The 14,160-nt window shown below is 39.2% G+C and overlaps 1 protein-coding gene and 1 long non-coding RNA gene across 2 annotated transcripts; both read left to right on the top strand.

Annotated features, from left to right (window-relative positions):
• The first annotated feature begins 6 nt into the window (after positions 1 to 6).
• On the top strand, positions 7 to 1,482 carry LOC136803481 (uncharacterized). Its single transcript, XR_010846152.1, has 2 exons — positions 7 to 212; positions 539 to 1,482. It is a non-coding gene; the product is annotated as an uncharacterized lncRNA (long non-coding RNA).
• A 4,109-nt stretch (positions 1,483 to 5,591) lies between these two features.
• On the top strand, positions 5,592 to 8,725 carry LOC136803532 (MAGE-like protein 2). The gene is made up of 3 exons (XM_067060275.1): positions 5,592 to 6,047; positions 6,231 to 8,021; positions 8,340 to 8,725. Exons 2-3 carry the CDS (start codon positions 6,287 to 6,289, stop codon positions 8,723 to 8,725), a joined length of 2,121 nt encoding a protein of 706 aa, XP_066916376.1. The 5' UTR covers positions 5,592 to 6,047; positions 6,231 to 6,286.
• Positions 8,726 to 14,160: the final 5,435 nt, after the last annotated feature.

Here is a 14,160-nt window from a genome sequence, read left to right on the forward strand (position 1 = left end):
TGCGTTTCGTTCCAGAGAAAATGAAAAGGGAGAAGTAAATAAATGATTAAAAAAGAAGAGCATTAGAGAAACTGGACAACTTACGAAAATATCAAATTTTAATCGAAGCATCGATCGATAGAGTCATCAAACACATATTATATGGTCGTTATTTTCCGCGGTTACGATAGAAAGCATTGAATCTAAAAGCATTGAATTATCACACCCAGCAGGTGCGTATTTCTTTTTTACCTAAGAAGAGTCTAGCGCACCCACACCCACACCCCTGTTTCACAGGCCATGTTAGGTTAATAGAAATTGCGCTCGAAAAAAAACCCAGTGTTCATATCCCGTTGTTTACATTTTAAATGAACACTGTTTTGACGTTTAGCGTCCATTGAATACCCCTCTCTCAAGTACCATTCGACCGCTACAAATGCCCCGTGAAAAACTAACCTTTTCTACTTTCGCAGTGATACTGGGTGTGATAGCTGAGTCGATAAAAAGAATAGAGAAATTAATCCGATCATCGTATATTTTTGTTTTCTCCTTATTTCAGGTACTGAACAATCTCAGATACTTCAGAGACGGGAGAAGATTATCAATAACGCTCTGGTTGGCTCTAAAATTTGTTGACAAAATGATAAGAGAAAACGTACGATACACCCCTGTTTCAATGACCCGGTCAAGGATCCGTCCCGATGAAAAAAATTACCTAATACTGACACGTTCACTGCCAAGCCACTTTAAGAATTTTGACCTCATTGAATTTCATCGAAAGTTTGACTTTCAAAGGCTCCAGCCGCTTTGGTTCTGCTTTATGTGCCTACAAATTGCCTGCCGATCGACGCAGAATTTGAGGATGATTCCAGAAATGCAAAAACGAAGCAAAAAAAATTATTTTCTTTAAAGGTTATGGCCCTTTAGAGTTCTGTCGGTATTTCGACACCTATACTACAACTAGGTCAACCCAGTCAAAATTTAAAAAAAAAATGAATTCTAGGAATAATGCTTAATAAAAGTGAATTTTCCCGTACTCCGGCGAGAATTAAGAGATTACAAATACAGACTCGGTGTGTGTGAAGTCTTACTTGTTTCATAACTTCTCCGATGGTCTATTTCAAATTTTCACTGAGTTACTGAGACAGGGGTATTATGGTGGCACTTAAAGAATTCAGAACCATCGTGGACTCGCCATGAACACAAAGACAGGAGACAGTAATAATTCTATATGGTATTCAATGCTCAGATACATAGTATACTCGTAGTTGGCACCAAACTTCCTAAGCTCTTATTTGGAAAATATGTACCTTTTAATTCTTTTCTTATCATAAGAAAATACTTTATAACATTGTCTCTCTCAGTGCCCGGTGAGACCTTATATACCCTTTGGAAAAATGAAGGATAAAAAAACAGTAAGGAATAAAGAAAATAAAAATTTCTCGGGTTCTTAAATATCTGGGGCATATTTTCTCACCGGGCCGATTATTTATTGCCAATTGTTCCACTAGGAAGGGGCTCCACCGTGTCATACTTTCTTGCCTCTTTTAGTTTACCAATTTCCGCTTGCAGAAATATTTGCACCCCTTTCTCAGAGATGATTTAAGCCAGGGGATATGAGACCTCTGAGAGAATGAACAGCATATGAACAAACGGGAAATTATGTCTTGTTTCATACTGTACCCTGTCTCATTATCAAGCCTTTAGAAATATTCCCTTTCGTCAAAGTTCCTAGGAAGGACGAGAGACCGCGGCGTCCGTTATTTTAATAAATGTTCTTATCTTGTTGTAAAGTGTTTGTAGCCTTACCCTTCCCACTATTTTCTTCTGGAAAATAATACATAACATATAAACTCCTAAATTATCACTATACAAAATATACAAAGACATTGTATTCACATGAACAATGAGTGACTATTAACATTATTTTGAACATTTATTCCTAGCTACTCTGAACACTAACAAGCCTCTTGGGATAGTGTGGCAGTAATTAAAAATGACATGATGACAGCATTTGATATTTTTTATTATTCAATAATTAACTCCTTTCTTTTTCTCGGTTCCCTATCACTTAACAACGCCTTCAACTTGGGGCGCAAAAGGGCGATTCGCGTTCTAACGCGAATAATTTTCCGCCCTAACTTTAGAATGAAAATACGAAGAATAGACATTGTTTTTCGTTTAGTGAACCAAAGATTGTATACAACTGGCTTTCGTAGAACACAATGCCAAAGGAATCTCCAATCACGGTCGCTTCATTATTTCTTATTCGGCATTTCAAAAAAGGGTCTGAAAATCAGAAGGTTTTCTTCTTCAATTTCCGAAGAACATGTTCCAAATCTTCGAAGCCATATTTTTCCGATAGCTTGATCGATCAGTGAACGGGATCTGAAAACAGAATGGAAAAAGACATCGTCAGTGAAGTATGAGAGGCGATTAAACAAATTATCCGATTCACCCCGTCCTACGGTACTCTAATTATTAACGCGTAGCCAAAATTCTGCATAATTAATGTCACTCTAATTATTACGCGTGATCAAGCCTTGGACAAGAAAAATTAGACAGGAAAGTTTTATCTTTGATAAACTTCTTTCTTTCAAAAACACAAATTAAAGGGATCTTCGTCATCCTCCTCTGGCTCCTCCAAATCAGCTAATGCTTGTTAATACATTATACGATCTATATATGTACGATACGATCTATATATCTATATGTAATATATTACACAAGCCTTTAAGTAGCGCGTACACTTAAAACACTTGAATATCGTAATTAATTGTTCTCTAGTTTTTCACGCGTAGCGTCGAAAATAATTATTTATTGCCACGCGTTAAATTAGAAAAACCACGGTAGGGTTGCGTTTTTAGCGAATATAAAGAAATCGATATTAATCGATAACAATCGAAAGCAATCAGCGATTAATCGATATCAATCGATAACAATCAAATCCAATCGATAAGAACGTAAAGTCTTAGTATCGATTGACTATCGATTGTTTATCGATTAGTTATCGATCACTATCGATTATTATCGATTAAAATCGATTAATATCGATTGATTTCCCGTATCGATTTCATCGATTGGGTACGCCTGGATTAAAACCCGCGAAATGCAATTTTTCGGATATTTTTTTCGACCGCGAAAATTAGTTCCCGCGAAAATTAAAGTTCCCGCGAAAATTAGTTCCAATAAGGTATACCAAAAGTTGTAGCCATTTTTCATCAAAGTTTTCCGTTCGTTCCATCGCAAAGTCCGTACTTGGTTGTACCCGTGCGTGTATGTGTTCTTTTAACTAAGGACTTTTATTTTAAAAAGAAATTAAGAGCTTCACTTGGTGCTAGGCAGTTAGTCACACTAGCGTCCCGCCAAAATGCGTATCAAAGATTTATGCTGCGAAAGCGCTATATCGTTTACTTGACTCTCAAGCAAAAAAATGCGCCGCAAAACTTCTAAAGGGATTCGTGAAAAAATAACCCGGCGCTTTTTAATGAAATTAACATTTTCAAAAACTTTGAGAAATTGCCTAAAATTTGAGCCATAGATGAAAAAGTTTGAGCCAAGCCAACCTTGAAAACTAATTTGAAGATCAACTTCCCAAGGAAAAGATCTACGGGGGAGGCGGAACCCACCTAGATCCGCGCACCGCCGGATAGGCTATCTCCCAGAAATTTTGCCAGATCTCAAACAATGACCCATTTACATGTGCGGAATTGTTTTTATTTTAGCGTATAAACAAGGCCTTAAAAATCAAAGCGCTGTCTCGGGAATTGAATGACAAATTTGGTTGGTTGATTTTGGCTGTTGCACGTTTTATTTTGTTTCCAACTTTCAAGTTTTAAATTAATATTGTCTTGCGAACTTGATTCAGGTAACTCTCATCCTTGTTGTTGAAATGTATCCTGTAGATGACTGATGTTGTTTTTTCTGAAAGCTTAATTTCCTAGTGTGACTAACTGCTAGGTCCGTGCTGTGCTTTAGGCGTACCACCTTCTTTGCCAACTTGTGCGATGTGGTTCGCTTGACCGCGCAAACAATGAAAATATGATGTAATGATATCATAGCCCGAACCAATGGGATTATGCGAGCAGCAAATTTTCATGTATTTCATACACGAATATGTTTTCGAAAGCTTATATAGTATGTGGTTGGTGGTTACAAGTATCCGCGATTTTCACAAAAAGGTATACCTTTGATTTCTTATAATTTCAAACCTAACTTTTGAAAACTCCCCACCCCCTCATACAGTGTAAACTCTTCACACAAAAATTACGGGAAACGCATGTTTGGACTTTGTACCCTATGCTGCACTCAAGCACTGAACTTAAAGTCCCGCAAAGGCGGGACAAAAATCAGTTTTTTGAAGTTTGCAAAAAAACGCCACATATACGCCACATCCCCGCGGTGTGCACCACGCGGGAGCTTGGGTGCTCTGCGAGAGTTGTCGGCTCAATCCTGTAAAGTTATTGATTATAAAACCAAATTATAAAAAGAAAATTTCATAAAAATTTATCGTAGAATATTTCATAGTTTTAGCCACCATATTTGTTTACATTTTGTTTACATTTTTCATAGCTTAGCTACCATTTTATTTTAGTATATTTTGCCAACTGAGGTCATGCTCTCAAACCATGTTGTTTTTTGTTGCCTTGACAACTTGGTGCATCAAGTGTATTTAAAGCCTAAAGGCATTCAGCTTTTCACTTGACTCATGACAGCCATGGAGTAAGGACCTCAGCTCCAGACTGGAGTCACTCAAGTCACATCAAATATCATAAACTCAAATCATTCATTCAACAACTGAAGACAAGTCATAGTCTTAGTTTGTTTTGTCTCTCACACTTACCTGTATGGCCACACCTTCACAGTTTTCATTCGTGGCCTAACTGGTAAGTCAGCCATCTTGTTTTTTCTTTTTTCTTCTTTTCACATTTAGGTTAAGGTTAAGTTAGACATAGACATTATATATTTATATACTCATAGCTCTTATATTCAGATCTTCATATTGATTCATGGTCTACTTGACCTCAGGCATTCTGACTTCTGGACCATTTTCACTCATTTTTCACTCATTTGGACTTTGTCGTTTTTGCTCATTTTCGCCTCTCACAAATTCAGCAATTCAATTCAATTCAACAATTTCAATCGTTCATGGCATGGACCAGGGGTTCAGGTACCCCCTAAGAAAATAGGTACCCCCTGAATTTTAGGTACCCCCAAACGACAGACGTTAGTAGGTACCCCCTGTGATTGGTACCCCCTGTGACTTGAGTATAATGTCAAGAAATGAAAAAATTGTATATTTTTGCAATTAAAAAGAATAATGATAGTTAGAAAAAAGCAAGATAAAATATAGTTCCCAAGCCCCCAGACCTTACCGCATAAAAGTTAGATACCCCCAGAGATCATAGGTACCCCCTGAAATTAAAAAAAATCCAGCCCCCAGCCTTTTTCAGGAAGATTTTGGTTGTAGCCCCCCCCCTGCGGGCTGGGGGGGTTCATGCCATGTCGTTTGAACGTGACCATATGCGGTAAACCCCACAAATCCTCGGACCGTGCTAAAAATGGTAGACTGACAGTATAGATGTAATTTGACCAATATTGAACTTATTGAACTGCAAAATTTACCATTATCTCAAGTTTGATCTCATTCTATCTTGAGTCTCTTCCATTTGTTTTTGTGTCTATTCTGGTTTCTTTTAAGTGCATTTTTCAGTATTTTCAGTGAAAACCAGGTTTTCTGCATAATTTATGATAATTTATTTTGTATTTTCTAGTTTATATCAATTTTAGTTTGATAGCCAACTTGGTTCATCATATTTACATTTCCTAGCTATTTTTCATAATTTTAGTATTTATGGCCAACTTGGTTTAGATTTTCTATAAATATGGCAGCTTGTCCACTTTTCTTCAGAGTTCAGTTGACATGTAGCACTCAGAGAGTCAACACCTCAGGACTTAGTCATTTTCTCAACATAAATTTCAAATAAACATAAGTCAATCAATGATAGTCTTCAAATCATTTTGACATTTTGGATTCTCCTTCACAGTTCTTTCACTCTGGCAAGCTGGTAAGCATTATTTATTATTTACTATTCAATATATTTCCTCTTGTTTACTTTAATGTATCCTCTCTTGTATGTATGATACCCTAGTCTCATATACTCTAGACTTTGTTTGATATAGACTTAGTCTTAGAATTTATTCATTTTTTTTTTCATATAAACTAATTTTGGATCTTTGTATCTATTTAGTTTGAATCCTTGATTACAAATATACGTCAGTACGAGAATCCTCAGTGGTGAACTCCATGCAACATTCAAACAGCAAGAGATCACGCAAGAGAATTGATTACAGATTACTCCATCATACCGGGCAAGTACGTGAAAAGACACAACTTATCAATGATCATGTAAGTGACAGTTATTCATCCCCTGATACTACCGCCCAAGTCGAACAACCTATAATCGCTCCACATAACCAATCGGACGTCTGCTACAACGTCACGGGGAATCGTACCACTTCAAATTCCGAACTTAACGCAAACTCACGATACAATTTGATCTTTCAAAATCTTCCGATGGATGATCAATCTTCAGAGTCAGAGGATTCAAAGATGGATGCTCGGTTACTCAGGCAAGCCTCCAATTTAGGACATGACCCTCATGAACAAGCATTCCATTATGAACCCCCACCTCAAGATAGCGTCTCATCATCTCATCATAACCTTTTGTTGTCTCAACATGGTGTCGCTTCGCTTCAACATAACGCCCCACCGCCTCAACATGATGTTCTGTTGTTTAACCATGATGTTCTATCGTTTGAACATGACGCTCTGCTACTTGAACATGACACTCCGCCGCCTGAACATGACGCTCCGCCGCCTGAACATGACACTCCGCCGCCTGAACATGACGCTCCGCCGTCTGAACATGACGCTCCACCGCCTGAACATGACGCTCCGCCGCCTGAACACGACGCTCCGCTGCCTGAACAAGACGCTCCGCCGCCTGAACAAGACATTTATACGTCTCATCATGGCGCTTCAACGTCTCATCATGGCGCTTCAACGTCTCATCATGGCGCTTCAACGTCTCATCATGGCGCTTCAACATCTCAACATGGCGCTCCAACGTCTCATCATGGCGCTTCAACGTCTCAACATGGCGCTTCAACGTCTCATCATGGGGCTTCAATGTCTCATCATGGCACTTCAATGTCTCATCAAGGTGCTCCTACGTTTAATCATGGCGCTCCAACGTTTCATCATGACGCTCCTACATCGCAACAAGGCGCTCCTACGTCTCATCAAGGTGCTCCTTCGTTTCATCAAGGCGCTCCTTCGTTTCATCAAGGCGCTCCTTCGTTTCATCAAGGCGCTCCTACGTCTCATCAAGGTGCTCCAATATATCATCAAGGCGCTCCAACTTCTCATCAAGGTGCTCCAACATATCATCAAGGCGCTCCAACATATCATCAAGGTGCTCCAACATATCATCAAGGTGCTCCTACGTCTCATCATGGCGCTTCTACGTCTCATCATGGCGCTTCTACGTCTCATCATGGCGCTCCTACGTCTTATCAAGGTGCTCCAATGTTTCATCAAGGTGCTCCAATGTATCATCAAGGTGCTCCAATGTTTCATCAAGGTGCTCCAATGTTTCATCAAGGTGCTCCAATGTATCAGCAAGGTGCTCCAATGTTTCATCAAGGTGCTCCTACGTCTCATCAAGGCGCTCCTTCATCTCATCATGGCGCTCCAATGTATCATCATGGTGCTCCAATGTTTCATCATGGCGCTCCTATGTCTCATCATGGCGCTCCTGCGTATCATCAAGGTGTTCCCATGTTGTATCAAAGTAATCCATGGTCCCATCATGGTTGGTCACACACCTACCCTTTGACCTCACAACTCAACGCTCCAACGTCACCCATCAATGGTCAGACCTCACCCATCAATGGTCAGGCTTCACCCATCAATGGTCAGACTTCACCCATCAATGGTCAGACTTCACATATCAATGGTCAGACTTCACGTATCAATGGTCAGACTTCACGTATCAATGGTCAGACTTCACCCATCAATGGTCAGACTTCACGTATCAATGGTCAGACTTCACGTGTCAATGGTCAGACTTCACGTATCAATGGTCAGACTTCACACATCAATGGTCATACTTCACACATCAATGGTCATACTTCACACATCAATGGTCAGACTTCACACATCAATGGTCAAACTTCACACATCAATGGTCAGACTTCACACATCAATGGTCCGACTTCACCCATCAATGGCCCGACTTCACCCATCAATGGTCAGACTTCACACATCACTCCTGTTTTGGTTAATCAATCATCAGGATTTCATGGTCAAACTTCAATCAATTCCACCAATCATCACAGAACCAAACTTATCAACCAGACTTCTTCTACACCAATCACCAAAATTTCTACTCCAACCCTCAACAAAAGAACACCAGTCGAAATGGAAAGGGTAAAGCAATTGAACATAGAGCAGTGTGTTATTGCAAACGATCTTGCAGACATGGTTGTGGAAAGTGACATTGAGGAACTTACTCTTACAGAGGCTGAACTATTGACATCCAAAACTGAATCACTTCGTACTCGATTTCGCACAATCCATACAGAATTGCAGCTAACACTTGGAGATAACAACTACCTTGAAATCTTCTCAACAAGGTTTAACGAAACTTCAGATTCATTCAGAGAAATCATACAAATATGAGAATTCTGCGACGCGACAGAGAAGTAGAAGATTGTGAATTACAGAAGATCCAGTTGGATTCCCACAAGTTCCTGATGACTGAAATCAAAACTTCCATCCCAACATTACGCAGCATCTTCAGCCAAGATCCGACCAACTTCAGCTACGATGAATTGGTCAATGCAAAATCAAACTTGAACCACTACACAAAGAAGCTGGATCACATGGCCCTCCAAGTCAAAGAAATGTTGGTCAACTCACACAAAGCAGACCACAGTGAAGTGAAGAATTCTGCGACGCGACAGAGAAGTAGAAGATTGTGAATTACAGAAGATCCAGTTGGATTCCCACAAGTTCCTGATGACTGAAATCAAAACTTCCATCCCAACATTACGCAGCATCTTCAGCCAAGATCCGACCAACTTCAGCTACGATGAATTGGTCAATGCAAAATCAAACTTGAACCACTACACAAAGAAGCTGGATCACATGGCCCTCCAAGTCAAAGAAATGTTGGTCAACTCACACAAAGCAGACCACAGTGAAGTTGATGGAATCATCCAATCATATCATGAAGTCTGTGCACTCAAGAACAAATACGTTACAACCATTGAACATGAAGCATCAACCAATGAAGTACTCAAGCAACAGAAATTTCAATCATCGAAATTGAATATCAAGCTTCAAAAGTTCAAAGGGTATGAATCTGATATTGATATTTACACCTTCCAAAGCGACTTTGAGAAACTACACAAGAAGAATACACCATCATCAGTTCTCCCAGATCTTCTCACAAACAACTACCTTGACGGTCCAGCCTTGAGTCTTGTCAAAGGAATTGATAAGATAGATGAAATATGGACACGTCTCAAATCCTCGTATGGAGATGCCAAATTACTCCTTTCAAAGAAGTTGGCTCAACTCACTCAGTCAAATCGGATGTGGAGGACTCGTGATCCTGAGAAGTTGATCGAGTCAATCAGTAAAATCCTCAACATCATCAAAGACGTTATCAAGTTGGCAAAGCAACACAACATTGAATGTAATCTCTACTACGGCAGCGCCATCAAAGACATCTATGCGTTACTCGATGACAAACGGCAAACAAAATGGTTTGAATCTATTGATGGAAGACATCTTGACGATGCTGACATCTGGAAAGAATTCATCACCTTCCTCGAGAAAGAGTTATCAATTCAACAAATGAAGTTGCTTCACTGCACCAATGATTCTAAACCAGTCCCTCCTCGAAATCCTTCCTCATCACACCACTCTGGTAGACAAGATGATCAAACTCAAAGTCCTGGCAACAACAAAGATGCATGTTTCATTTGTGGTGAAGAAGGACATAACAAGACAAATGGCCCTAAAGGTTCAAAGATCATTCAGTACTACTCATGTCGAGTATTCGTGGAGATGACACCATCACAACGATTTAATGCCCTAAAGAAGAAAGGATATTGCTGGCAATGCTTGTATCCTGGTGCACTTCGATCAAATGAGAAACACAAAGAAGGTCGATGTCAAAATCACTTCATCTGCAAACATCAATCACATGATAATTTCCCTACAAAGAAGCATGTCCTCGTATGTCAAGATCATGCATCCAACAGTCAGAATGAAGATACTCTTCAAACGTACAAGGACAGATACATCAATCGACAATCAAATGTATCACCCTTCTCGAAGGACATAAAGCTGGTCTTCTTCACCACATTCAACTCGCTGAAGAACCTTAATCCTGATCCAGAAGTTGACAACAATGCCATTTACATTTTGCAGACAATTGAAGTTGACGGTCAAAGGTATACAATATTCTTCGATCTAGGATGTAGCGATATGGTCATCACTGAAAAAGCTGTCAAGAAACTGGGCAAACGTGCCTCATTAGAGTTCAATGGCAAAATCCCAATTGGAGGAGTTGGAAAGATTTCAACAATCAGCTCTGGAGGTTACAAAATCCTTCTACCACTCTTCAATGGTCAGGATGCCACCATCAGAGGCCTTTGTCTCAAACAAATAACTTCCAAATTCCCAGTTCACTCACTCAAAGAAGTTAAGCATGACATATCAAAGGCTTACAAGGAAGATGGATTTGACCCAACCAACCTACCATCTTTGCCTGCCTCAATTGGGGGAGAGGTAGACATAATGCTTGGCATCAAATACAAGAGATATCATCCCAAGGAAATCTATCAATTACCATCTGGACTTACAATCTTTGAGTCCTTGTTCAAGAGTGCAGATGGCGGAAGAGGAGTTGTTGGTGGACCACATCGAGCTTTCAACAAGATCAACAACAGTCACATTGCCAATCAAGAGATGACTTCATTCATTGTAGACCGTCATCAGATCCTACGCTCAAACATCAATCCTGACACTGATCTCCTTCATTTGAAAGTTCCCAAAGACCATTATCAAAATCTAATGTTGGACATACCAAACCATTCAAATGCACTTGTTGCACGCAACCAAAAGATCTTTGAGCAAGCAGAGAACGCTGGTAGTGAAATCACCTACCGATGTATCAACTGCCGAGATTGCAAAGACTGCAAAAATAATGCATCAACAGAATCGATCAGCATCAGAGAGGAAATTGAGCAACAAATCATCAACCGATCCGTCACCATTGACATTGCCAACAGAACTTCATATGCTCATCTACCATTGCTCCACAAACCAGAAGTCAAACTTTCAAATAACAAACACAAAGCATTGAAAGTTTATTATCAGCAACTGAAGAAGCTTGACAACAATCCAAGTGACAAGGCTGATGTTCTCTTATCAGAAAAGAAGATGCATACATTGGGTTTCGTAGATTACGTTGAAAATATGACACCCTCCCAACAGAATTTATTGAATGACAGTGAAATTGTGAACTACATCCCATGGCGAGCAGTTTGGAAACCAAATTCTTTATCCACGCCTTGTCGTGTGGTATTTGATGCCTCCCAACCAACCAACAGCGGATACAGCCTTAATGACATCTTAGCAAAGGGTACAAACAATATGAATTCACTCATTGAGTTATTGATCAGATGGACATCACACCAAACTGTATTTCATACTGATGTTCGCAAGATGTACAACTCTGTCAAGTTAGTCGAAAGTCATTGGTGCCTGCAAAGATACATTTGGGAAGAGCAGGGTGGCCACGCATGCTGGAAAAACTGGAAAAACTGGGAAAATGGCCTTTTTCTGAAAGCTAGCTGGAAAAACTGGAAATAGGTACATTTTCCAAACAGGAAAGCTGGAAAAACTGGAAAAACATTTTTGAAATTTTATTTTTAACTTTATGTCAGGAATTGGTTAGAATTATTATGTGATTATACATTATATAAAAGCCATTTTCAGTTTAGTCCATCAGACGTTCTTTTGTCAAAGCATAGATCTCTATGATCTATTTGAAAGAAATGTCTTTTGAAAATCTTCGAAAATCAGTGGATACCCCTTAAAACCTACAAAATTGCACTATGGGCTCTCTTAGCCACTAAACTTAATTTTATATTGTTTAGTTCACTTTTTTACAACCTCTTATAAATGTACTTTCATAAAATACCTAATTTCGAGAATTTCAATTATCGCAAAGTGTTACAAAATTCAAAGTTATCTAAATTTTATCAAGAATCCCTTCAAAAAATCAAGTTTTTCGGACCTAGAAATTACACAATTGAATTTAAGGTCATAAAACCTATACTTTTTGGTACCTATACTTATAGTAGTTATGAAAAAAATAATTTTCTTCTTCATGGTTGGACCCCAAACAAATCTTAAGGCCCTCAAACTTCTAATTTAGGTTAAAAGGTGTATTTTGATTTTAACGTACAGTTTTGTGAATATTTAAGTCCCAATAATCTAATTGCAACATTGATTACTTTGCAGTGAATCAATGCTCAAAATTGGAGACCAAAAGGACTATTTTATAAAAGGTTATTGGGGAAAAACCATTTTGTAGGAACCACAGACAGCGTACTTTCAACACAAAAAGTTTCAACCTAAAATTCCACCTACATTTTCAGATAGAGGGTACCTCTATTTTTTGTAGTTTTTGAGGGGTATTCACTGGTAATAATTTTGCACTCGCTTATAGCTGGAAAAAAGTACAGATTTTTGGGTGAAGGCTGGAAAAAGGTACATTTTCAAGCTGAAAGTACCTGGAAAAAAGAATGTTTTTGACCAAAAAAGCTGGATTTTTCATCTAAAATAAGCGTGGCCACCCTGAAGAGAATTTGGACAGAACAAGAATCCCAAAGGAAAAGATCATCAAAACTCTAATTTATGGAGTCAAATCCTCTGGTAACCAATCAGAACGTGCCCTCAGGGAGACAGCACGTTTATCAAAAGACGAGTATCCTGATGCTTACGAAGTCATAACCAAAGATGTGTATGTTGACGATTGTTTATCAGGTGCTGAATCAATGTCAGCAGCAATCAAATTGGCAGATGGCCTGGAAGTTGTAGTCAATAGAGGTGGTTTTGCATTGAAGGGAGTCACTTTTTCCAAACAAACACCTGACAAGGATCTCTCTGCCGATGGTGAAAGCATCAGTGTGGCTGGTATGAAATGGTTCCCACTACAAGATGAAGTGTCCTTGGATGTCAGTGAACTTAACTTTGCAACAAAAGTTAGGGGGAAGAAACCAATGTCAATCAAGGATATCCCAAAGAACCTAACTAGAAGACAATGTGTATCAAAGGTGGCAGAATTGTATAACATCACAGGAAAGATAACACCCATCACAGCAGGTATGAAACTGGACCTACACAACCTTGTGGATAGAGGTCTTGGATGGGATGACAGAATTCCAGATGATTTCAAACCAATTTGGGAGTCCCATTTCGCTATGATGGAAGAAATTTCAAATGTGAGGTACAGAAGAGCTTGCATTCCAGAAGATGCTGCAAGCCTTGAACTAGATACAATCGACACTGGTGATGCATCCAAGCATATTGCATGTGTTGCAATATATGCACGATTCAAAAGAAAGTCTGGTGGATATTCAAGTCAACTGGTTTTCTCGAGATCAAGGCTCGTACCAGATGGCACCACACAACCTCGAGCTGAACTATATGCTGCAACTCTGAACGCCCATACTGGTGAAGTTGTGAGAAGAGCATTTCAAAGGCATCATCAATCTTCACTAAAGCTGACAGACAGCCAAATTGTGCTTTTCTGGCTTCATAGTGACAAACAATTGAAACCCTATGTCCGCAACCGTGTCAACGAAGTTCATCGCTTCACAAATCCTGATGACTGGAGGTTTGTCAAAAGTCAAGACATGATTGCTAATATCGGGACAAGAAAAGGTGTATCCTTGAATGAAATTTGTCAAGATTCAAAATGGTTCAATGGTTTTCCATGGATGAAAGAATCAGTGGAAACCTTCCCAACCAAGACTGTTAATCAAATCAAGCTCAATCAGGATGAAGTCAAGGATATTGAGAAAGAGCAAATT

The sequence above is a fragment of the Clytia hemisphaerica genome, unplaced genomic scaffold, assembly GCF_902728285.1.
Source record: "Clytia hemisphaerica strain Z4C2 unplaced genomic scaffold, Clytia hemisphaerica genome assembly, whole genome shotgun sequence".
Taxonomy (NCBI): Eukaryota; Metazoa; Cnidaria; class Hydrozoa; order Leptothecata; family Clytiidae; genus Clytia; species Clytia hemisphaerica.